The sequence below is a fragment of the Coniophora puteana genome (assembly GCF_000271625.1).
Source record: "Coniophora puteana RWD-64-598 SS2 unplaced genomic scaffold CONPUscaffold_6, whole genome shotgun sequence".
Lineage (NCBI taxonomy): Eukaryota > Fungi > Basidiomycota > Agaricomycetes > Boletales > Coniophoraceae > Coniophora > Coniophora puteana.
Window position 1 is genome coordinate 2,363,800 of NW_006913058.1, and position 24,617 is coordinate 2,388,416.

Consider the following 24,617-nt stretch of genomic DNA (forward strand, 5'->3'; position numbering starts at 1 on the left):
TACATTGCCTTCTTCTGCACATTTTCCCTGTAGCTCATCGATCGACGATCAGATAAAAAGTCTGTTCAAGTTAATCATACTCACGGTTTGAGCATCGGCGCCTAATCTTCAGCCACGTATGACGAATTCCGTGAGACGTCCTTGAGCGCCGGATCATTGAGAGACCAAAAAACATGCTGTACACGTATGAACGTTACCACAGACGCTTATTGTAAAGGCCATTTGGGGGCAGCTAAGGGCAAGCAGAGGGACGTCGAGGCTATGGCGGAAGAACCGGATCGTTTTCCGCATTGGCTCTTTGGAGCTCTTGAGGAACAGGATGGATGGGTACTCCACCTTCCAGGATGTGCTCAGATGAATACTTGGAAAAATGGAAAACGTTCAACGAGTGGACAGGCCAGGGTGAACCCCCGATAAGGTATTAAGGATAGATTAACCAACATCACTAAATGAGGGGATGAATGATAAGCAAATGACCTTGACCGATATTACAGATCATGACAAACATACACCGGGGAAATGGTGAGACTCCGACACTAGTAGCATGTAAAGTCCGTTTTTAGCATACAGGGAAGATCGCGGGGATATGTTCATAGCAAAGAATCTATTATCTACTCGAAGGGGCGTGTTATCATTAGCAGATACGGCATGATAATAACATATGGGTACTTACATCTATCATAATCTAAGCGCCATCTTACCATCAGCATAGGCCACATGATAACAACATATAGGTACTCACAGCTATTACGAGTTGGAGGCACACAATTTTTATGAAGTATGGGACAGCACATTTGATTGTCTGATATAACATGTCAAATACTACTACTATACTACAGCGATATCAAACAGTAATATAAATGATCAGGGTCCAACCCAAGAACATAGGTAAGGCATGTATACAACGCAACAATTGAGATACTATGTGCTAGAGAGTACGTACCATGAGCTGACCCGATAAAAACTACTTATGCAAGCGCTGTAAATAGCCTGATAGCATTAGATGAAAACAGCATTGCTTGTGGATGCATTATAGGAGACGCACCATGCGCATGGTCCCACGCGTTTGTGTGGGGCGAGTTGGGTTTTTCTGCACATGCTGACGACAGCGAGAACGGTGCACTGCAGGCTGGGCACCAGCCTACTGCGACAGATATACTCTTTCGGGAGAAGGGGACTTGGAAGCCTCTTTCACACCGTTGGCAGTGGCGTTGGGCGTCTCTGTGGCCCAGAGGGCACGGTGGCAGTCGGAATTGCCTCGCCTGCTGCGGTGTTGCCATCCTTGACAGGCAACAGCTGCTGCGATTGATAATTTAGAGTAGAGGGACTCACCATGGTCACGTTGAACGCTTAGTACTGAGGCATGGTGATAGTGGGAGGGAAGCAAGGGCAGCAGAGAGATAGCGCAAAATCCCTTAGTTTAAGAGGCCTCTTGACCCTCGCAAATATTGGCATGCGCACGGGCCACCTGCTGCACTGGGTTAAAGGAATTCGAGCAAGCTTCTTTCCGCGCGTCATCGAGAGATTCCATCTGCCACAAATCCGGCTCGTCATAATCACTCACCCAAAAAGAAGCTTCTTTAACCTACTTTGAGGAGAGCGACGATCAAAATTATCGGTGTTTAAATGTTTAAGTGCCAGCGTCTAGCAGTATTAATTCGCTTGCGAGCTGGCCGCGTTTTGACGATCCGGAACGAGCTGACTGTTCGTCCTGCAAGGCCTCGGGAGCCGTCATCTTCCCTTGCCTAAATCGACTCCATCTCGTGACGCCCACTTGATCCACTATCCCACCGTACTTTTACTGATGATGGATACTGCAGAGCAGGCGGATGAGAGAAGTATCTGGGGTGAGGACGAAGCGCTCGCTGACAAGGCTGGCTTTGATGCATTGTAGAGGTCAGTCTTCTACTACTCAGCGTGCTTTCGTTAGTGGCTCACTGATTTATGAGCAGTTTCTTATAATCGAATGATGATGTTGCCTTCGAAATGAGATCCGGCTTGTTATGCTCCCACATATTGCTGTTAGGAACCTTTTACCTTGAGTTTGGGTCCACGGTAAGCTCACACTTATATGATACTCAATGGTAAGATCCCGACGATATGATATTCTACTATATTCTGTTCTCATATTGTGGGCTGACGCTTAACCAATGTTGAATCCTCGCCATTTACGGTCATACTGGATTCTATCAACGGTAATATTATAACACTGATAACCTCGTTTATGCCCCGAAATTTTTCCCCCGATTTAGTGATGAATGAACGTGTTTATCATGCGAGCAATATACATGTTCATCTCAACTAACGTATAAACTCATTTTGACGCTAATAACGTCGGGTCATTCTCTGTATCGGTGGTAGAGATGAGATGAATAAGAAATTTACATGGTCCGACGCACAATGCAAGTAACTTCTATATGAACAGCCGGTATCAGTCGCCTTCAACCAGAGATATGGTCAAATGCTGGAAGCCCTGTTGTTTTGACCGTCTCCCAATTATCTCCGATCCAATCCATGCACCCCGGCACCCGCCCCCAAATCTCCTTCCACCCGTCCTCCCTCCAGTCACTCGGCGACGCCTTGACCTCTTCAATCGAAGGGAGAATCGTCCACAAGTAATGCGCGACCGGCCACGGGTTCACGATCGGCGAGTCGCCCACGCTGAGCGTGACAACGTTCGTGTTCTGGATCCCCCCTCCATCCGACACGAACGCAGGGATCGTCGCGGGCACGTTCGACGCGTCCACCGAGAGCGCAAGCTCGAACAGCGCAGGGCAGTGCCGCAGCAGGCGCGCGACGCCGTCCAACGTCACGCGCGGCGGCACGTTCGCCTTGCGGCCGTCGCCGAGGCGCAGCACCTCGAGCCTGGGGAGGGATTCGCCGAGCATCTCCATGTCGTCGTCCGTCATCGTCGGCATCTGCGATATGGCCCACACCAACACCCGTAGGTTACGGAACTGCAGCACGGGACGGAGAGTGGTCATGGGGGTCTCGTACGTCAATGGCGGCTCCATGAAGCCCTCGGATTGGACGAGCAGGGTCTCCAGGCGAAGCTTTGAGAGATGGGAGGGGAAGAGGGACACGAGCAAATCCACTTCTTCAAGGCTGCACTCTAGACCTGGCAGAGCGATGTCGAGTGTTTTAACTGGAGTGACAAGGCCGCTCATAAACGCGCGGGTACCCATTAGGTTCGGAGATGTGGAAATGTGCATAGCCTCGAGTGTATCCATGAACACGACAGGCTTCGTAGCGGGCCGAGTATGGTCTCTATCCACGAATAAGACATGCAGAGACTTGAAAGATGGTAAATTAGCGAGATGTTGAATTGCGGATAGATCCGGTACGAAGTCTGTCCAGAGCTCCTCCAGATGATTCAAACCGCGTATGGCCTGGGAGAACTCGTACAGCTGTTCCTCCGGATAATATGAGATAGACAATTCTGCCAAGTTAGGGCAGTATTGTGGCAGAGCGGACACAATCGCGAGTTTGCCCTCGGGCCAGTAGTCCCCTTGCATGAGATGGATCTCCATCAGACTGGGCACCATGAGCATTTTGATCTCTGGGAGCTGCATTTCGTGTGTGATCTCGGTGGAGAGACACTTGAGGTTAGGCAACAGCGTGCGAGACCATGGACGATCGTTGATTGTGCGTAGAGAATCGCGGTCGACGTTTGGGAACATGCCGTCCTCCCAGTCACCTCTGATCGCCCGCACTTTTCTCCCGTATTCGCGAAAGAGAGCGAAGTCCTCTTCCTGCAGGTTGCGATGATTACGTAGAGTCTACGCCATGCGGTTAGCTGTCAGAAAATGTTTGCCGATGGGAAACGTGGGGACTACGCACAAACACTCCATCATTGTCTTCCCACAAATCGGCTGGGAGACATCGTAGTAGCGGGCGGACAGTTTCCAACACACACCACAGCAAGTTCAACGCTGGATCTCGAAATATCTGGCAGGCGAGAGCGAAATGCAGAAGGTCCGCTTTGACAGCAGCTGTAGGAACATCGTCGTACTTCTTGCTACGCACAAACTCGCTGACTTGATCTGCGATGAGTAGTGTAATTTCAGGGGTTTGAAGAGCCCTGTGCATGCCTCTGTCTCCAAGTTTCAAGTGAACATTAGTGCCGCAGTTTAAGCACATATGTAGGCTTCAATGGGTGATATCGGCCTGACTTACTGGTTTGACCCTATCGTGCGCCTAGGAAGAAGCAGAGTTGGTGATCAGTTATGACAGAAGATTACAAGACCTGAGAAAAGCGGACTTTGCAAGGGTTTGAGCGGTGTTTATAATTGTTTTGTGACTTCTCTGATCAAGGCGGTCGCTTTATGACAACTACGTCAAGTTGAGTGGCGGGACGGAAAGTTTGTGAAAGTGTAAAGTGCCTGGGGAGTGCTTTATATACTACTGAAAACTTATGCATTCCTCATCAATAAAGGAAGGTATGGAATGGACCTCCATATGGACGGCCTACCCGACGATGTTCAATGCGCTCCAAAGTAGAAAAGAGTTGCCAGTTACTGAGCATTCACCCCTGTTGGGAGTGCGCGTTGTCCTCAAGCTTGGACCAAAGTGTCAAGCCCCCGATTGCGGTGAGGAGGAAATCTAGACGCGTGCCAGGAGCGGATACGAACCCAAGCGAGGGTGAGCGGAAGACCCGGAATGGACGCCCGGAAGTTTTCGCAGGGAGAACACGTGGTCAGACGCGTCCAGACGCGGCTCCGCGTTCTGTGAAGTACACGGAAGGGCCCTCCATGTCATCCACCACGATATAATTCAGCTGCTCTCGACAAGATGGCCCTCAAAAAAATGACCCTCGTTCAAACATAGCAAGGGTCCCCACGTTTTTATCGTGAAAGGAGGGCGACAGGCAACATTTCGGAGTTTGAACCTTGAACCTTGAGCAACGTTGTACTCTTGACACTTGCGTTAACCCATCATGCTTGCAGAGATTCACGCTCCCCGGTCCGAGAGTCTGGCCCGAGAATGTCTACTATCCTTCCTTTGTTCCGCTAGCAGAAGAATCAACGGGCCGGTAGACGCGCCCGGTCGTCACTCTCTTGTCTAAGGCTGCATAGCGGCAGCCTTGGTAACCTAAAGCTCCTTTACTGGTGCATGATGCCTCTCTAGGGCCCTAAAGATCTAGGCGCGTTCACCACTTCGGTCAAACCGTGATGATACGCTTTGGCCGCTTGTGCCCAGGTCAAGCAAATCGTGATTTCCTTTCCATTGTCTTTCTTTCATCGCTTTCATCCTTTTCGGGCCCACGATAGGACAGCATCGTCAAGACAGGAAACTGTCAAAAGCATTAGCGGCGGGCCAATCACTCCCCACCAAGTTTCGTCTACAAAGGACGCTCTTGCCACTCGGCACGAGCATGGTATAAAAATTGGGCTTCATCTCTGGGTGCGCCATCGCTCAGCGTTTCCTTTCCTTTCTTTATCTCAGCTACCGTTCCTTGCCTAATATCTCACGTCGCTCATTCACCTACCAAACACTCGTTTAATACCATGAATACGGAAGAGGGCCTCAAGAGGTTCTACCTCATGAAGAAGCTCAATGTCGACAAAGACGGGGCCAACTGGACTGAATCTTCTATCGATACCACGGCCGGAAGCTCCGCCGACGAGGCCTACTTTAGGAAGATCGGTCTATCGTTCGCATACCTCCCTGCGCTGTTCCCCTCCCTTACCGATCTTCGAGTCTCGGATCTTCAGCTTCAAGATGTCGCCACCCTGTCCGATGCCCTTCGCTCGCTCTTCCGCTTGGAGAACGTCCGCGTGCCACTTCCGAACGCGAGGGCGATGACCCACCTTGCGAACCTTCCGTCTCTCCGCGCACTGTCCCTCGACATCCTTCCATCGACACCTGAAATCCAGGACCCAAACGTAGTGTTCGGCGACACCCTCGAAGACCTCTCGTTCCAATGCCACGACCTCGACACCTGCGCCAACGTCCTCTCCACCCTCAACGCCGCACCCAAATCTCTCCGCGTCCTCCTCTGCACGCCCGAATCATTCACCCCGCGCAGCCTCGACCACCTCGTCTTCGCCATCTCCGAGCAGCTCTCCCCCACACGTCTCGAGACCCTGCACCTCACCTCCTCCGACCCCGCCCGCGCACTCACCCCCGCGCTCTTCGAGCCGCTCGAGATGCTCATGGGCTGGGACTACTGGACCTCGGCGCCCACCGGCTTCCACGCGCTGCGCACGCTCGCGTTCACCATGGCCCCGCTCGCCACGATGGCCAACGCCGACGTCGAGCTGCTCGCCACCTCCCTCCCGCACCTGCGCGTCCTGCGCCTCGGCGACGTCGCGCGCACGACGCAGCCGCGCACGACGGCGATATGTCTCGTCGCGCTCGCGGTGTGGTGCCGCGCGCTCGAGCACGTCGCGATCGCGTTCGACGCACGGGGTATTAGGGATGAGGACACGCATAGGCTGGCGCGAGCGGATGAGGGGGGCGGATGGGGGCTGCGGACGCTCGATGTCGGGGCGTCGCCGATCGCGAGCGGGGTGGACGTCGCTGCGTATCTCTGCGCGGTCGGTCTTTGTCCGCGGCTCGAGGCTATCAGCGCATGCGATGCGACGCTGCCTGTTGACAAGCGTGCGGTCGACTCCAGGGAGTGGCGGTGGAAGGCTGTCATGAACCGTATCGTGTGTCATCGCAGGACGGAGGGCTGCGTTGACGAGCCGGAGCTGCCTCAAGAGTGTAAATACTTGCGGTGTTACATTCCTTTGCATAATAATAGAGGGTATTGTACCGATCGCTAAATGCTTCTAATGTCATCAATCTTCACCTGCGAACTTCTCTCTGTGTGGGTCGTATGGACTGGATGACGACCAGAATTTGTGGACGTTCTGATCTTGCGCTTGTGACTGCTCTCTCCTCTATCTACTGAACGATGGCCAACTTACACCACTGCTCCTCAGATCAGACATTCTGAATGCTTCGACAGACATGCGATTATCAGTCCGAACTATCGAAACAGCCTATGTATCTAGATGAGTGTATGCGCAAATGCGATGCGACTACTAATATAACGGTACAGTATCATGCAATTATCGATGCGAGGTTGGTTTCGATTGACAAGGGGTCCAAAAACTTCGTTTACATGACCGGGTCTACCATCCACCATCAGCCTCTCCGAGCCCCAGCCAACGCAACACACATAGGAAAACTCACCAGTCGTAGGCTTCGGATCCCCCCACCCGCCCCCGGTCGTCGACGCCCGCGGATCGTGCTCTATACAACACACGCATCACAACAAACATCAGCACCTCCTCTCACATCCCTGTTCAAAGTACAACGAATACGTACCAGCCGGATCCCGCGAAGCCACCCCCGCGCGCTTCCCCGCGCCACCGCCGGCGCCGGCCTTGAGCCGCTCCGCCTCGCGCTTGGCGAGCTCCTCGTCCGGGATCTTCTCTGTCGCCTCGGCGGGGAACGTGTCCACGGGCTTGTCACCGACAAAGTTCTGGTGCATCATAGTTAACGAATAGGCGAACAAACGAGTAGTAGATAGGAGAGTGGTGTGGTTGAATCGAGTCGAGTAAAGTTGTTCGACGGTGTTCAGTGAAGAAGCCCACTTGCGCCGAGGACACCCGCCTTATATACTGGGAGACTCCTCATTCCCCGTTAGACGAAACTCGGAATCATGCTGCAAAAGAGCAGTGGCGAGTGTGGCGACTGCATCATTAATGATGTCATGGGCATCACCCGCCCCGCTTCCCCGCCCCGCATCCTTCTCATGGTCTCCTCGAGAGCGAGGTTCTGGGTTTCTGCTTGAGGGATTTACCACAACCTGCTCCAATATTTACATCACTGCATCATCGAGAGCACCACATGTCCAAGCGACAATCCATGAAATCATCCAAGCATTCCAAGCTGTTCCAAGCCTTTGGCTTGACGCCGACTCCTGGCAGTTTCGGACCGAGTAATTTCAAGATAGTTCCACTATACCACTTCGCATTCATGGGTCCAATTCCAACTAACAACAAATCCATCCTTTAACGATCAACGCGCAAACTGCAAAACGTCCATAAGTCGTAAACTATGGACAACTGCAAAAGAAGAAGCAGGTAGAGTAGTGTAGGTCGGCGATCTACATCAAGCAACATCAATAAACCGAACTAACGAGCTATAACGACTGGGGGGTATGCTGCAATATAACATGCGACTGCGACAACGAAGAAGCAAAAAAAAAACCGACAACTGCGTCACGACCAGAATAACGCGCGCGGCTTTAACGACTGCTAGCTATGCTTTGTGGTTCCACGAGTGACATAAGGAAAAACGTGAAGGAGAAGAGAGCACCGGGAGGAGCATGTCAGCTAACGCCACGGCGGAAAAGCAAGAGAGACCAGACAAGAGAAAACGGGAGAGTGAGGGCACGACGCAGTCGGCGAAGCAAGAGGAGGGAGGGGATGAAAAGGTGCTACTAGAGCCACCAAGCGATTATGAATTCGCTTAGAAAACCTTGCCATCAGCGCCGTGTCCGCGGCGCGTGTGGCGCTTCGAGGGAAGGACCGCCTCCTCACGCTTCTGGCTGCCCGAGTTCTGGAAAATGTCGTTCTGGGCACCGTCAGCGAAGCCCATCTTCCAGTTGTAGGCAGGGCTCCTCCAGTTGCCAGAGTCATCGAGGCCGTCAACCTCGACGTTGTTGCCCTCGGCCTGGTGCCAGATCATAACCTCCTTCGCGCCCTGAACGCACTGGCTCTGGTCGTCCTCGCACCATACAGGAGCTTGGGGAGTCGCGACGGGCGTGGTCGAGGTCGCGTTGGTAACCTGGCACTTGTAGCCCGCCATGTACATGTTAGCGAGACCGCAGCCGTTGGGGATCCACATCCAGGCGCAGGTGCAACCGCCCTCGGGGCAGGCGGGCATGTCAGCGGGGACATCGTACGAGACGACGCGCTTGTAGGGCGTCATATAACGAACGGAGAAGACGACGAGGTTGTTGAGGTTGACCTGGGTGATGTCTGAGGTGTAAGAGATGGCGAAAGCCGTGCCGGCGGCCATGGACTCGTTCTGGGTGTGCACTATGGACGCGTCAGCATCTCGGGCAAGGGCGGGAAAGGGGGAAAAAAAACGAAGACGTACAGTTCGGCTCCATGAGGCATCCAACATCGGAAAGGACGGCACCGGCAGTGTTCTCGATGGAGTAGCCGTCAGGGTGCCAAGCACCATCGGGCCAGTCGCTAGTCTTGGCGCCGTTAAACGAAAGGGTAGTAGCGGCGCGGTTGTCAGCGATCTCGGCAGTGAAGGATCCGCCAGCGGGCCTGTATAACGGTAGAAAAAACAGTCCAGTCAGCAACGACCGAGATTCAGTTTTGTGGAAGGCGTGGGTGGAACGAGGGAGGGAGAATAAAGAATAATACGAACAGCTCGAGGAACTCGCCATCAGCAGGAGGGAAGTTGTTGCAGCCGTTGACTCCGTGGAACCAGTAGTCCGAGTACTTGAGCTGGTAGAGAGGGGAGACGGGGGCGTCGTTGTTGACGTTGTCGACGCCGGCGTCAGTACCCTAGAATGGATGGACAGCCGAAAAAGAGATGATAAGCAAAAGGTCCGAAGCGCCAAGGGAGAGACGGCAAGGATGGGAACAAGACGCGATGGGAGGATACTCACGTTCTTGCAGTACATGCCCTGGGTCCAGGCGACCAAGTGAGCGTGGGCGAAGGCGGCGAAGGCCAAGGAGGCGAGTGCGAGGCGGGACATGATCGCAGAGAGTGGTGGGTATGTTCGTGGAGTGTGTTGTTAAACGAGAGTTTTGTGTACGACGTGATAGACAACGCAAAAGAAAGCGACTGCCTGAAAGTGAGTCGAGACGCTCGGAAGAAGGAGGAGAGGAGGAGGTGGTGGTGAAAGTAAAAGGTGGCCGTTGCTGTTGCGAGCTGCCGCTTCTTATCCCTTACCGACGTCCATCTTCGCGACAGCCACGTCTGGGTGGAGCCCACGCTTTCCCATATCAAGTCACTTTGCCGTTCCGGCCGGCCGTGGTGATCCCGAGAAGCGCCTCGTGTCATCCAATCAAATTCATGTATCCTCGGATAACTGCCCTTCTCCGCAAGCTGATCCTTCTTCAACGAGTCGGCAAGGATGCCATTCTCCAGACTGCAACACGTCTTCCCCAGAGACAGCGAAAGGAAGACATTAGATACCGGCCAACAATCGCCGTCGACCAGCAAGCAGTCGATAACACCCGCATCAAACCCTTTGATGAACCCTCCATGCCGCGCCGCCGACTGTGTCCGCCCAGGTCCTATTTTAGACCTGCCGCATGCCATTGACTATTCTTTTTTTACTCTCTAGGTAAGCATCCTTTGCTGATCCGCTCAGTCCTTCCATGCAAGAGCACCTCGAGGGCCGGCCGCAGCCATCTGCATCAGGCAACGCAACCATGGAGATTGTTATTGAACCTTTACGCCCAACGGTCACCGGCGGCACCATCCCTCACCTTCTTCATAGAACGAGATAGAACGTCGAACACGGACTGAGTCGTCAAGCACGCCAGGCACTAGTGTTGCCGCATTTGGCGAACTGGGTGGAACCAAGCCGAAGAAACTTGTACTTGCACTTGTCATCAGTCCAGATAACACGCCTCGTCGCTGCGTGGAGATTAAAAACCGCGAAGATTAACACTTGCTTGGACGGTATTGTGACAAGAAAGTGTGTTTCAAGGAGTCGGTTTGAACTGGTTTCCCGAACCGCGGCAACACTACCAGGCACCCGCGCTCCGTCGTCTTCAGCGTCAGCCCCGTGTGACCAGGGGCAAGGAACATCCACTAGAAAAGCTCGGCAGGGCATGCACATTCCATTCGCTTCAAACGCTGTCTCCGGTAGACTGACCCACGTACATTTCCGTACAAACTGAGCGTTCAATCGATTCATTCATCGTCAGCCACAACCGGTGGTATACAACGTGCTCGCAGACATGCATACAACAAAGGAAATACAGCTACTCGAGCTTTAAACTCGCAACGATAGATAAGAACCGTCATCGTCGTCGTCAATCAGCAACCGTCATCAGTAAGTCAAGTTCAGGAATGAAGAATGCGTAAAATATGAAACAGAAACGTCCTTGAGTCCTACATCGAAGATCGTATCATGGCAGCAAGCACGCCTTGAATGAAAGCAGCACGGGAATACAGCTTCCTTGCAGAAGAAGCCGCGGTATGCCAGTGCATCCCTCCTTCCGCTCGAAACGTGGTATCGGTACCCCATTACTCACCGGCAAACAGCCGGATAAGCATATACGTCGTCGAGCCCATGAACCGAATAACTGCGACCACTAGTTAGCATGCCGCACCACAAGGACAGAGAGACACTTACACGCAAGCCCGGCGACAGAGAACAGAATAAACGCCATATACCCATTCACCGCCGTACTCGCGTTCTCGCCCTTCCCAGGCGTCGCAGCGACGACCGCACCCGCCAGCAGCGCCTACCAGTGTCCACAACATGAGTGCACATCCAGAAAGATAGAGAAAGAGAACGCACGTTACTCAACGTCCACGTCAACAGCACATTCGTCCTAAAACTCTTATAATAATCCTCCTGCTGCGTCGCCGCATCCACCTTCTGCTCCTCCTTCGGCGGCTTCGTGCTCAGCACATGGATCGCGTCCTCGTACGCCGCATTGATATCCGTCTCCGTCGTCGGCACCGCCACCTCCACCTCGTTCTTGTTCGCGCCCGTGCCTGTGGTGACGACGCCCAGGTCCGTCGACACCTTGTTGTCCCCCTTGGTGCCCCACGACACGTCGTGCACGTTCGCGAACGCGTACACGTTCAGCACGGCGATGTACGATGGCGCGAGGAGCAGGTATTGCAGGAACGACGTGATCATGTGCCACGGCTCGAACTGCACAATGTCAGCTTGGTCGATAAACAAGACAGAGGGACACACGAAGATGATCGACGCAACGAGGTACAACCCCAGCGTCGCCAGCAGCGAAATGACAATATTCCTAAAGATCGAGTTCGTAAAGAACGACCCCGCATTAATCGGGCCTGTCGACTGCTCCACATTCTCAATCCCCTTGAACGCCAATAAAAACGCCGACGTCTATCCACACACCCATCAGCACCCACATACGCACAGTCAGCGGGGAACGCACCGTCATATACACCGTCACGAGCGCAAACCCGACCATCGCAAGCGTATACCCCCACTTGCTCCCCTGCGGCCTGTTCCCCAGACTCAGCAAAAAACACATAATCAACAGCCCCAAATAAAAATAATTCAACACAATATTAATATACTTGATCCCGCCCCAGCTCACTTCCGCCTCGATCGCCGTCGTGAGGATGACGAACGCGATATAAAAGTTGCCCAGCGCGAACCACGAAAATATCAGGTTGTACAGCTGATACACCGCCTCGACGTGGATCCAGAACTTGCGCAGGACCGAGTGCGCAGACCGGTAGATGTAGTGGAAGTGCACCGTCCCGTGCACGGCCGCGAAGAACGAGCCGTTCAGCCACCGCCGCCGCTGCGAGATCAGCTCCGGCACCTGGTCCGGCACGTCCGTCACCGCGTACGCCGACTTGACGTAGTGCAGGATCCACGAGCCGCCGCGCTTCGACACGAGCTCCCAGCACAGAATCTGCGCCCCTTCGTGTCAGCATAGCAAAAGTGGCGGGTAAACGAAACCCACCCGATCCTCGGCGAGATACATGTTCGCCGTAAAAATATCCGCCCCCGCACCGTGCATCTTCTCCCCCAGAAAATACTTCTGCAGCGGGCCCTCGCCCATCGCATCGTTCTGCAGCGCAATATACCGATACGCGCTAAACGCGCCAGGCAGCACCGTGATATACCCAAACACGCTCTCGAGCGGCTTATCCAGGATATTGCTCATCTTGTACTCAAAGTTCTGCGCAGCGACCAGCGGATTCAGCAGGTACTGTCCGTACTTGCCCTTGAGCGCCACGATCTCGCCGCACGCGCCGCCCACGTTCGAGTTGATGTCGAACGACTTCCACAGGTGGTAGATCGACGTCGGGCCCGGCATCGTGCCGACGTCGAGCAGGATGCAGACGTTTGGCATCAGAATAGGTCCAAAGGCGTTGAAGAACCAGCGGTGCGAGTTGATCTTCTTTTGGTTCTTTTCCTTGAGGCAGAAGAGAAGCTGCACGGGCACGATGCCCTTTTCGGCGCCTTCGATCTTCATCGAGGGCGTGACGGAGACTGGGGGTGGTCAGATGCGCTCGGGCTGCATAAGAGCAAGACTCACTCTGCGTGGTGTACTCGTAGATGTGAGCAGTGACAGGTCTGCCATTGACGATGTTCTGGAGAGCGTCATGAAGGAAGGTGCATATCCGCTCAAGAACATGCGCGCACCTTGGCAATCCCATCCTGATACGCGCCCATCGTCGCAATAACGCTCAATGTCCTCGAATTGATCTTCTGCCGTCCATCAGACACAATACAGACGACAACCTTCTTCCACCCGTCCTTGCCCCACGTCTTGCTCCGGTCGCGCTTGCACAGGTGGGCAATGTTCTTCATGACACCGTGCATCGAGCGCGTGAAGAGCTCGTCGTCCTCGTTGTACATGGTCATGACGATGAACAGCTCGGTCTGGCGCGGCGGGTCATAATGCGACTGGCGCAGGGTGAAGCCTGTTTTCTTGAAGTCGTTCGGATCGCACGTGGCGGCGCTGTAGCGCATGTGGGTGAACTCGCGCTCGTTGCGCAGGGCGCACATGTTAAGGAGCTTCGAGGGGACGGCGGAGTCGAGAACGAGATTTCCGTGGAAGAGTCTGGGGGCGAGGAAAGGCGGGTCAGTTATCGCGATCAACAAGCAAGGATCAAGAACGCGTTCCGTCTCCAAGGAAGATAACGGCTACTCACTCGACCTTCTTCATCGTCTTATACCGCCTCGGCACGCGCTGCGGGATATGTCCATAGCGAATATTATTCTCGCTCCGATCGTCCCCAGTAGCCTCGCCTCCGCCGTCGTCGTACCCACCAGGCATACCGATCGCGCCAGCGGGCGCCCAAGGACCCTCGCGGCCGAGTAGCGGCATGTCGCCGTCCTCCATGTCGTCTCCGCCGAGTGCAGCGTGCCTCGACACCATCTCGTAGCTGTCGGCGCGTTCGCGGTGGTCAAAGTGGCCGCCGGGTGATGGGCCGGGGGAGGGCGCGGGCATGGAGCCGGAGCTCTCGTACGGGTTGGGGCCGAGGTAGTCGGTTGATGGGGGCGGGTGGGTGGGGTAGGTCGGATTCGCAAAGGGATCGTTGGGGGCGGATCCTGCTGGGGAGCTTCCGAACGGATCGGGGAGAGAGTAGCCCTGTGGGGGTGGTGGAGGCGGGTAGGGCTGGTCATATGGCTGGTCGTAGTGGGTGGGCGGGGGTGGGACGTTGGCATATGGATCGTGTTGGCCTTGGTCGTAGGGATTTGAGTACTGTTGCTGGTATGGAGTGTAGCCGTCGTTGTAGTGGCCGTGCTGGGCTTCGTCGGCCTGGAGGATGTGTGAGCACGATGAGATCTGGAATGAGATAAGGAGCTGACCTCTTGTGGATAACGCGACATGGCCTGTTCTGTGAGATGGGGAGGAGAGAATGTGTTGGGGGAGTGCAGCTGTGAGTATAAGTGGGTTTGTGTCTGCGAATGGCAGTCCACTCCAACGACAAGCAAGACAATGTCCAGCCAATCAACACATCCATCTACGCCTGTGGCAGTGCATCCTCTCCTGCCAACAGACTCCGCAGTCTCCTTGCACTGCAACATCTCCGACTATCATTCACTGTCCCACTGCTTCTCACTAACCGCAGTCACCGCAGGCTCAATCCCATATGTTCTTACCAACCATTCATTGTGTCTCTGCTCGCGTCGGTCTTGTAAGCGCTCGCCTCACACCCTGCCCCTGGCAACTCGGCGCTACGGCACTTTGCTCGCTGCGTGCTGCCCGCTGCTGTTTCAACCACTGGCTCGCTCACTACCCTAAAGAGACGGTCAAAAATTTTCATCATCGCTTCTATCCACTTGCTCCTCCCTCACCGTCCGCAGCGGGTTCCTCGGTAGTCTCCCCGAGCCGCTCGGAGACGCTGCTTATGGCTACGCAGTGAGCATATGTCTGGTTGCCTTACAGGACACCAGGACGCCCGTTTACTCCCCGGGAGGGGTTGGCCGGCGGAATACGCCACCGACGTCACCCTCGGGCTGATCGGGTCCAAAACCATTTTCTTGTCTGTCTCTCTGCTACGTTACAGGTTTGCACCTATCACTACTCCGAGGACGGATCAACCAAGCGCGGAACGGAACATCCATATACTGATTCCCTTCGAATCTCTATATCATTCAACATGGCCGTCTTTGTTTATCTGAGGGTGTTCACAATACAGCCTTTGGATATGTCGACCTAGACGGATCAGCTTGAGGACGTGCTCGGTCTTCTCGGGACCCTGTCCTAGAGCCTCGCGGCTGCCACATCGTACAACGGGAAACGGTATTTTGGAGAGTCGCGCTCAGAGTGTGCCTTGCATAACCTATCACGTCTGTTCACGCACACACGACGCTCGAGAAGTCGAGAGAACGGGACCATCGGAGCCATATTCCACGGTCGCCAGATCCATTGTATGTGTAACCGCTGCGATGCTTTTTTTTGACGAGGTCGGGTGGTCAAAGCGTTCTAATAAATCATCATGCAGCCGGGATGCAGCCCTGCGATGTGAGGGATGACAATCCAGACCTTCGCTAGATCGTCGTAGACCTCGGGATTGTGGAGGCTCGAAGCCTTCTGCATGAGATTGTTTTCACTCCAATTCCTATTTCTGAGACCTGGCGTCCTTCACCTGCTAGCTTGCGAGAGACACGGGCCGATCACTGCTCTGAGGATAGAACCAGTCGATAATGCCGGAACACAGATGGCTTGGATTACTTTCCTGGGTCGACTCGATGAACATCGGACAACCATGCTCATGGATATGCAATAACCTTCCGGGCTTTGCGCACCTGGACCTCTATGGGCCAGCTTGAGGCCTTCCAATGCCGGTCTTCTCTGGCGCTCTCCCCCTTTGATCCAGCAGCGGAACTGCCGTTCAACGGAACGGCGTCTTGGTAAGATCAGGCTTAGACGTGTGGTCTATACGATATCCACCGGCACGTTCGCCTACGCCAGCACAACTCTCCAAAAGCCAACAGGCGACCTTGTGGTGCTTTACCTCTTTGTTCCATGTGGAATCGTCGCGGCCGTGGCTATCTGCCTCCGACCACGGTCTGAGACTATCGACCGCCGGCGTAGTAATTCGAACGTGCCCGGTATCTTACCTTGCACCCCTGTCGCGACCTCACCGTAACAAAAGAACGGCTCGAAGGGAAAGGATCGAGTCGTGCACGGAACCATGAGGTGTATGTACAGTCAACCATCCGTCCTCTCCGCTGTGATTTTACTAAGATTTCAATCCAAACGCCAAATCACAGGACTCATCGGTATATTTAGGCATTCTACTGCTCTCAAGACTCGCCTGCGATGGCGACGTCACGTTCTTGCTCTCGCATTGTGCCGTATATTGGACGTCCCTGTCTCGTTCCGAGGAACCGTCGAGCACTAGTGCTCCTGTCCTGGCGGCCGTGCTCATCGCGGTTGACCTGCCGCAATTGCGCATAGCGCTCGATGCGCACCCTAGCGTAACACCGAGCGCAACTCTCCGCGGGCGCTTAGACCTCTCCCACTGCGCTATCACATTGATCTAGCACTGATTCACGTTGTAGGCTCGTGGCGCTCGTGGCGATCGTCGTCTTCCTCCCTGTTCCCTCCTTTGGCTTGGCCTTTGACAGTGCCGGAAGTATTAATTTTGACATCGTCGCGTTTCTCCGCTGCATCTTGACGCCCGCCTTCTCAGACGACCCGCGAGCTACACCAGCTCGTGTGTACCAAAGCCATCGTTCGTGCATCCGGGAGCTCGGAGTCCTTGCTGTTCTTTGGATGTCGTGCCTGTCGGCCAGGATTCAGCACGTACGCTCGTGCGCGCTGCAGCCGGACGTCGTTTACGGGCTACATTTTCCTTTTTATGTTGGCTACTCACCAGTCCGTTATTTGGACCACTCAAAGGCATAAAACGCAGTCGAGGCGAGGGAACCATGGCAGAGAACAAGCTACCTCTACATCGAATACACAGTACAGACATGCCTAACGGACACCACAGTACGCAACCATCTCCCCCTTTCCTCCAACTCCAGAGACTTAGCCTCCACTGACTCATGCTCGCGCAACTGCAGACAAGATGGAACTCAACAACTTCCTCCAGGGCCTGCCCAACGGGTCATCCCTCAAGGCTACTTGGGCCACGAACGGAATAGGCCCCGAGCACAAGTGTGTTTGGCACGCAACTGTCACCAGTGAGTCCTGGTCATTTCATCATCTACAAACAGGAATTCCGCTAATCGCTATTTCGTTCTGCTGAAGTCGCGGGCAAGAGCTGGCGTGGAGAGCACAGTAACAAACGCGACGCTGAGGACCTCGCGGCCGCGGAAGCACTCAAGGAGCTAAGGCCCTGAGTAGGCGTGCTGCAGGGATGAGAAGAGGGAGAAAGCGGTATATCGGGGTGAGACGATGAGTGTCTGGAGCTGGCAGTATGCGGGTTGAAGAGAGGCATGCTCTTAGTCATTACTTGTCATCCAGTATAGTATTTTACTAGGTGGATGCCTAATTATGTATGCAAAGGTTTGAAGAGAAAGATGCGAGGATGCCGTACTGGTAATAAATCGTGAAGACCAAGTGAAAGCATCGCTGCAGCTGGCTACTAGGGATTTGCCAAAGGCTTTCTTCGAATGCGTAATTACGATAGATCAATGGTTGCTGAATCTACATAGTCAGCATAGCCAGTGGGCTCGCTTTTCCTTGCTCCTTACAGAAAAGGACATGCGCTTTTCCCTGTCTCCTCTGTTTGTTCCATCACAGTGTTTCTATGTAATAAGTATTCACTATTACGTCCAGCTCAGATCAGTCTACGAAGTGACTCAGAGAATCGTACTCTGCGACGCTCCACTAAGATCACCTCGCGCTCAACGTGTGTACTAGAGGGGCTTACCACATACTCATAGCACAGTCCCTCCGCCCAAAGAGTATATAGCTAAGCCTTTCGTACATTTGTCCTCCAAAGGAAACTAACCTGCATTTAGTTCAAGATTGTGCTTCAGGGATCACAACTTGGTTCTACAGAGGCGCATCGTATGAAGGGATTATCGAGGGCGCCAAGGCGCTGCAGGAACTCCTCCCAAATGATGTTGCGTTTGCGGTGGGAGACCATATCACGTTGGCACACATCGCGTTTGCACTTGGATTTTCCGCCTGTCAGGTCATGTTCTAGAAACAACTTTGTTTCGCCAATAGTGCGAATGCGAGAGCAGGGGATGAGGTCATCAACGCTCCAGAATTGGCACAGTTTATTCGACAATGTATTGATTCGCTTTGCAGGACCGACAGGAGAAGTGACTCAGAAACCCTCTTGATGAGGCCCGTCGAAGTGGTTAACTAACTATCTAGTCTTGTTGCCAAGGCAAGTGTCGAAGAATATCGCCTCAAAGCTGTAGGATGCACATTAGTGAAGAGTCTGTCTGGTAATGCTTGAGTGAATAGTAAGGCGTGACACAAGGCGCCTTGTGGCGCCCAGTCCATGTGGTGTTGTTTGGTTGTGCGAGCGCTAATTCGAGTCATAGTAGCTCCGCAGCTACTGGAATGAGTCATTTCGTTACTGCGGACGAGGAAACGCTTCTATATATCCCGTGCGCTTTGAGCTCACACCTTGACAACATACATTGACTTTCCGTTTTTGTGACACCATGCCAGAGCAGCTCACGTATTACGGAAACAAGGTAAGTCTTGCAGTATCTTTGACGGCTCCGTACCTTACGATCGCTCTCTTGACAACAGTGGAGCATATTCGCACAGAGAGTGAGACTCCAGTGCTACTTAGATCCGTCCCTTGGTAATCTTAACGGGTCTTCATCACTGGTTTACAGACAGAGATAGCCCTTCATGAGGCGCAGGCTCAGTACACGAATTGCGATGTCGACTTTGAGAACAAGCCAGACTGGTTTGTGAAAGTGAATCCTGCCGGAAAGGTAAGAATCTTGTCGTCGAGATTCACCGTAACACACAATCTCCATTGTACCATGCTCACAAATTGGAAAATCACAGGTCCCAGCGATCACGTATGGCGGTCCATCTGTCCCGCCTGACCAGCCTTCGCCCGAGTCAGCCAAGATCGCGGAATCAGTGATCATCCTCGAGTTCATCGCAGACCTCTACCCATCCTCCGGTCTCTTACCCTCTGACCCTGTCAAACGTGCGCAGGCACGCTTCTTCATTGACGCAGTCAACAACAAGTTCAATCCCCTGGCTGCTGGTTGGATGCGAGGCGGGCCCGTGAACGGACTCGTTGAAGCGATCAAGACACTGCAGGCGCTGCTTCCTGAGGATGGACTGTTTGCGATCGGAGATGAGTTCACCATCGCGGATGCCGTTATTGCTCCGGCTTGGGCGCGGCTGCGACTCATCGTGGACAAAGGCATTGGAGAGGAGTTTTTCGCGCAAAATATAATCGCAGCCAGGGAGGCTCTGGAGTCTCCAGAGCTGGCCAAATTTGTGGCCTACGGAAATCGCGTCCTTGAGCGGCCGAGTGTGAAGGCATCCTGGCATGAGGTATGATGAGTTCTATAGGTTGAACCACGATTTTCTAACACATTCATAGGATCTAGTCGCACCATACTTCGAGAAAAGGTTTGATAAGCTGCTGAAGAGTCGTCAGTAGAGCAACAGTAGAGTCTGGCTTTCGTTGGTGGCGAGATGAGCTCGTCAGGGCGATTAGGAAACCAGTCACTAAACGAGAATAGAGATAACAAACGTGAATGTACCAATACCATAATGTAACATTGCATTGCTTCTCCACGATGTCACTTATGTGACGACTGAAAACTATAAACTTTGCGGTACCTACTGGAGACTGCCGTTCATGTGCATCGTTGAGGTTGCAAGGAGTAGACATACACCCAAAGACTGCCTAAGACTGCCACCTTGGATAAACGTCGGAATAATATCGGATGAACTAACTGAAAACCTTGGGCTCGGACTCTATCCTGATAGAGCCCCCTTTGAACTTCGACAGTTGCTTCGACGCACTCGGTGACTCGTCCGGTTCGCCACACAAACATCAAGCATGGCAGCACTGGAGGTGCGCTTGACGGGGAAGGTTCGTGTACTATAGTCTCGGTGAGTAGCAAGACTTGGTCTCCGCTGGTTGAGGAGTTCTTTGACGACGAGTACGTAAATTCACCAGATCCGACGTTGATGGGTAGCTGGTCTGCTGACACTGGTTCTTCTACGCCATGCAGTCATTCGGATCTAAGAATTCTCTGGTATCAACCTTGGTAACATTGTCACTTACACAGCTGACTGTGGTTTTAGGTCTTGCAGAGGGCGTTTCGCTTTATAACCGCGACCCCAATACGATCTTCAAGTTCGTCGCAGCTTCAAATTTTATCGCAGCCTCAAACGAGTATCACTTAAGCAATACATCTACCCGAGGCTTCATCAAACCCTCTTGACCCCATAGCCTCATCTTCCCATGGACTCAGAACTTACCTTCGTGAATCCCGTCGATGGCGTACCCGCAGGTATACGCACCGTTCTCGAGTTCGACCGTCCCATCACACTGCTCTCCTCTTGCTCTGCGCGCATTTTCCCTACATCGACGGCGGTGTACGCCATCGAGACCACCAAATCCTTCGCCTCGACGAAGACGATAGTCAGAAGCCCTCAGACAGGCAAGGTTGTTGCGACGGTCGCACGCAACAACCTCCTTCCGGACACGACGACGTTCGGTTGTTCAGCGGACGGCGTCGAGGAGGAGAGGTTTAAGATGGGAAAATGGCTTAACACGCCCAAATCCCGCCCCTTGTGAGTGCCTTCATGCAGCTCTTCTTCCACAAAAAACTAATAAGCCGCCATTTTGGATTGTACCCAGCCCGCTGCAGCTCGAGCTCAATGGTATTGGCTACGTGTGGACCCTAGGCGCCGGGAGAAGGCTCGTATTGAAGGCTGCCTCTGCTACCGATGATAGCGCTGAATCAGATACGGTACTCGCGTGGCATGAACCCGTCGCCGGCACAGGCGGTCGTCTCTTCCTTACCCCTGAAGCAGATCAGATTCGCGATTGTGTCGTAGTGGCATGTATCGTTGCTTTGCAGCGTTTGCTTTTGATTTCACGGATGCCATATAATTCGCGGTGATTGTTAATGCTCCGGTCCTCTAGATATACACGCATGTCTAACGGGCGACTCTTGGTTTGATATGAATGTAATACTGCTCGCGGTAAACCATGATTCATCACGTCTCTCGTTCCCAGTTTGCGCTTTGACTTTCTATTCTTTTAGTATATATTCGAGACATCTTAGGCGTAAGACAACGCCAGTAGTTTATGATATCCACCTCTACGAATGAATATGTCTGTATGGCCCACCTTTTGCTCAGCGGTACGTCACGCTCAATGATATTTCCTTCGGGAGCCGACGGCCTCAACGTAAGGGACGGTCATGATATTCTACACTGACTCGGATCTCTAAATCATAGTTCGTGGAAGAGGTGGGAAGCTATTTATATCGGAAGCTACGGTAAAGACGAAACTGAGCACTGATTTGTATTTTAGTTGGTTGCATGTAGACACAGCAAAGTCAACAGCTAGCGTTTGTTTTGCTGAACTTCACACGAACAAGTACTTGCATCCCGCTCAAGATAACTTGAAAGCCCTCCCGCCGGCCGCCGGACCGGCGACTCAACACATGCTTCCGTCCAAGACGCCGAACGCGGATCATTCCACCGCCGATGCGATAACGGGGAAACGCCTCCGTCTCTTCCGCTTGTTCGGGTCTTAGGGCAGTAAGTACTTATGCTAAGCATCGACGTCACACCAAGCCCTTACCGCGAAGCTTCTCGAGAATATCCGTCCAGCGTCCCTGGTAAAACGTTCATCCCAAACCCCTTGTCCATCCCCGACTCAATACTGCACAAGAAGGACGACGACGAACCAAGATCGATAACGCAGCACGATGTAGATAACCCCATGTCTACTCCATAAATACGTATAGTAAACAATCGCCTGAATAGCATCTAGTAGAGCTGTATCCAAGAGACACGCATATAAAAACTGTATGGACTCCACAGCTGCAGCACCGTGTTGCCGACAGGAAATCCTTGAAATCCTTCCTCGGACGTGTTCGAGAACTAGTGTGGGGCTACGATGCAGAACCGATGGAGCAACAGAGAGGTAACCCAGGGGCACAGAACAAGGGGCGCACGGCGCACGGAGCGCAGATGCGTGGAGTCTGAATGGAAGCGAGGTGCAGGGCGACCGACGAGAACCGTCAGGGGCTAGATGACGCGGATGGAGGATGGAAGACGGCAACTTGAAACCGTGGAGCACAACAGGGTCGGGATCGGCAGCGTGCTCTCGGGGCCGCGAACACGTCACGCACTGCATGCTGCATGCACCGACTGCTCGATTCTTGAGCTTGAGTATGTACTTGAGTCTTGATCATGACGGAGAGAAGCAAGCATTAGGGTGGTGATTGTACAAGTCGTACAATACTATATGTAACATGCCAGAATGCGATGAGCCGAAGTACAGATGGTGCGGTGCGATGCCAGCAGCAGCGACAGCCTAAGCAAATATGAGTGTCCGCGTCTACAATGTGCGAACGCGCGAGCAGGGAATGCGCCGAGAAGGGGAGGGGATGCAAGGTAGGAGATGAGACGATCGGGGTGGTATTATGTACAGAGTAGCCCATGGATAGGTGATAGGTGATGCAAACGGAAGATGACTAAATGGACACTGAGTACTGAGACACCGAGACGAAATGTTTTTGGTTTCAGAATTTTCACTGTTCACTGTTCAGAATGTCTCCACAGTCCGGAGCGCGATGCATGCTTGCGGAAGGGATATGCGTGAGATGATTATGGTGATAGTGTCCAAGACAATGCAGGAGAAAACAGCTATTGATGTAGCAGCGCGTCAGCCCACGATCAGCCAACAAAAAGAGCACGACAGCCAAACTCACCAAATATCACAGCAGCAATTAAATATATACGAGGAAACGATATGTCCATAGTCGCACAACTGTCCACATCAGGAGGCATGCACAGGCGTCACAGCATGGGGAGCCGCCGCACTAGCCCTGTGCTTCATGTGGAACGCAGGCGGCGCCTTGAGCGTGAACGTTGGAGCATTCCCATGGCCGGCGTAGCTGACTCCCCGCGCCATCGACGGTGCAGCAATCCCGCCAGCATGACCAGCCCCACCCGCGCCCGAAGAAGGCGATGATGTTGATGACGCTGCCGAGGCCGAAGCCGAAGCCGATCCAGCACCGCCGACATGCTTGCCCGCGCCGGAAGTCGAGGACGGCGCCGCCGGCGAGCTGCTACCCGACGGCGAAGCCATGGAATGCGGAGAATTTGAATGGTGATGCAGGCCCATGTATGACGTATTAAAACGCCTGATCTGCGGCGCAGCTGTCGCAGGCGATGCCGGGGTGGAGGCTGCAACTTGGGCTCTCCACTTGCCCTCCCATGCGCGCAGGACTGAGACGAAGCCTGTGTTGGGGCGGATGCACGGGCGGCGTTTCTTGACGAGCGCGAACGCCTGATCGTACGACATGCCAAGATTGTGGATCAGGTAGGCGATCACGACGGAGGAGGAGCGGGATACGCCCTGCATGCGTGATGTGTTGACATTGATGAGTCGCGTGAGAGGGATGGCGTTGAGTGGGAGAAAGGGGGTTGTGTGCATCAGAGGGATGTCGTGAGCAAAGGCTATCGGAGGGGACGTACCTGCTGGCAATGCACGAGCACGTTCGAGCCAGCCTGGAGAGCGTTGCTGATGAAATTGCATGCACCCTCGAGATGCGGGCGGAGGTCAGCGGTCGGGGCGTCGAGGATGCTGATACGGAGACAGCGGAAGCCGTCCTTCTCCGTGATGGGGACCCATGGGGCATCGAGCACCTGGACGAGGTGGGTAATCTTGTGGGACGAGAGCAGCTCCCTGTCCATCGTCGCAGAGATGCTGCCTAAGTAGAGACTCCCGAGCGGATGGGAATTCTGCTTTGACGGGACGGCGACGGAGGCGGGGGAGCTGGTGGGGAGGATACGATGCATGGGTGTGCACATGGACTCCATGATTTCTGGAGACATGTCGTCGAAGCAGATCATCATGTTAGAGGGAAGAGGAGGAAGGGAGGCCGGGAGAAGAGGAACCAGGTACGGAGTGGTAGATATTGGGTGGGGGTGGGGAGGACGAAAAGGTGTTGGTGGTGGGTGAAAAGAGAAGAGGATTTACAGGTTCAGGCTTTTGGTCCTCTGGAGAGAAGCTACCGAAGCTGATATATGATATGGGGGCGATTTGAGGAGTTTCGCTCAAGAGGACATGGCGAATTGAGCAGTTAATAGGAGCTCGACGGTCTAGGCCCTCGGCAACGCTATTATATCCCCCCTTCCGATGATTTTCCCAGGCCGCCACCGTCAAAGAGCTCATCCATCCTGCCTTGCCGTCTATGCCGTCTATCTTGTATGTCTACGACTGCTTCTGATACCCATGCCCACCTGGTGACCAGCCATCTACAT

General features: G+C 53.7%; 8 protein-coding genes across 8 annotated transcripts; 3 read left to right on the forward strand and 5 right to left on the reverse strand.

Moving 5' to 3' along the window:
• Nucleotides 1-2,359: 2,359 nt before the first annotated feature.
• On the reverse strand, nt 2,360-4,186 carry CONPUDRAFT_165716 (uncharacterized protein). Its single transcript, XM_007770739.1, has 3 exons — nt 4,177-4,186; nt 3,841-4,097; nt 2,360-3,779 (listed from the first exon to the last, which is right to left on the reverse strand). Exons 2-3 carry the CDS (start codon nt 4,087-4,089, stop codon nt 2,442-2,444), a joined length of 1,587 nt encoding a protein of 528 aa, XP_007768929.1. The 5' UTR covers nt 4,090-4,097; nt 4,177-4,186; the 3' UTR covers nt 2,360-2,441.
• Nucleotides 4,187-4,943: 757 nt separating this feature from the next.
• CONPUDRAFT_165717 (uncharacterized protein) lies at nt 4,944-6,800 on the forward strand. Its single transcript, XM_007770740.1, has one exon. It carries the CDS (start codon nt 5,508-5,510, stop codon nt 6,768-6,770), a length of 1,263 nt encoding a protein of 420 aa, XP_007768930.1. The 5' UTR covers nt 4,944-5,507; the 3' UTR covers nt 6,771-6,800.
• A 307-nt stretch (nt 6,801-7,107) lies between these two features.
• On the reverse strand, nt 7,108-7,483 carry CONPUDRAFT_154160 (uncharacterized protein; the record flags this gene model as incomplete). The annotated part of the gene is made up of 3 exons (XM_007770741.1): nt 7,108-7,121; nt 7,183-7,242; nt 7,318-7,483. 3 exons carry the CDS (start codon nt 7,481-7,483, stop codon nt 7,108-7,110), a joined length of 240 nt encoding a protein of 79 aa, XP_007768931.1.
• A 983-nt stretch (nt 7,484-8,466) lies between these two features.
• Nucleotides 8,467-9,715, reverse strand: CONPUDRAFT_55534 (uncharacterized protein; the record flags this gene model as incomplete). The annotated part of the gene is made up of 4 exons (XM_007770015.1): nt 8,467-9,056; nt 9,142-9,278; nt 9,382-9,521; nt 9,626-9,715. 4 exons carry the CDS (start codon nt 9,713-9,715, stop codon nt 8,467-8,469), a joined length of 957 nt encoding a protein of 318 aa, XP_007768205.1.
• Nucleotides 9,716-11,220: 1,505 nt separating this feature from the next.
• CONPUDRAFT_56357 (glycosyltransferase family 2 protein) lies at nt 11,221-13,979 on the reverse strand (the record flags this gene model as incomplete). The annotated part of the gene is made up of 9 exons (XM_007770073.1): nt 11,221-11,279; nt 11,330-11,441; nt 11,498-11,860; nt 11,906-12,064; nt 12,117-12,605; nt 12,657-13,189; nt 13,236-13,290; nt 13,343-13,763; nt 13,855-13,979. The coding sequence occupies 9 exons, from the start codon at nt 13,977-13,979 to the stop codon at nt 11,221-11,223; spliced, it is 2,316 nt and encodes a 771-aa protein (XP_007768263.1).
• A 3,152-nt stretch (nt 13,980-17,131) lies between these two features.
• Nucleotides 17,132-17,503, forward strand: CONPUDRAFT_154163 (uncharacterized protein; the record flags this gene model as incomplete). Its single annotated transcript, XM_007770742.1, has 3 exons — nt 17,132-17,150; nt 17,225-17,344; nt 17,412-17,503. 3 exons carry the CDS (start codon nt 17,132-17,134, stop codon nt 17,501-17,503), a joined length of 231 nt encoding a protein of 76 aa, XP_007768932.1.
• Nucleotides 17,504-18,787: 1,284 nt separating this feature from the next.
• CONPUDRAFT_73305 (glutathione S-transferase C-terminal-like protein) lies at nt 18,788-21,400 on the forward strand (the record flags this gene model as incomplete). The annotated part of the gene is made up of 9 exons (XM_007770150.1): nt 18,788-18,820; nt 18,968-19,069; nt 19,146-19,649; nt 19,699-19,750; nt 20,113-20,196; nt 20,621-20,903; nt 20,971-21,176; nt 21,259-21,317; nt 21,380-21,400. The coding sequence occupies 9 exons, from the start codon at nt 18,788-18,790 to the stop codon at nt 21,398-21,400; spliced, it is 1,344 nt and encodes a 447-aa protein (XP_007768340.1).
• Nucleotides 21,401-22,388: 988 nt separating this feature from the next.
• CONPUDRAFT_124800 (phosphatases II) lies at nt 22,389-24,293 on the reverse strand. Its single transcript, XM_007770743.1, has 3 exons — nt 23,829-24,293; nt 23,060-23,709; nt 22,389-22,994 (listed from the first exon to the last, which is right to left on the reverse strand). Exons 1-2 carry the CDS (start codon nt 24,207-24,209, stop codon nt 23,128-23,130), a joined length of 963 nt encoding a protein of 320 aa, XP_007768933.1. The 5' UTR covers nt 24,210-24,293; the 3' UTR covers nt 22,389-22,994; nt 23,060-23,127.
• Between the last annotated feature and the right edge of the window lie 324 nt (nt 24,294-24,617).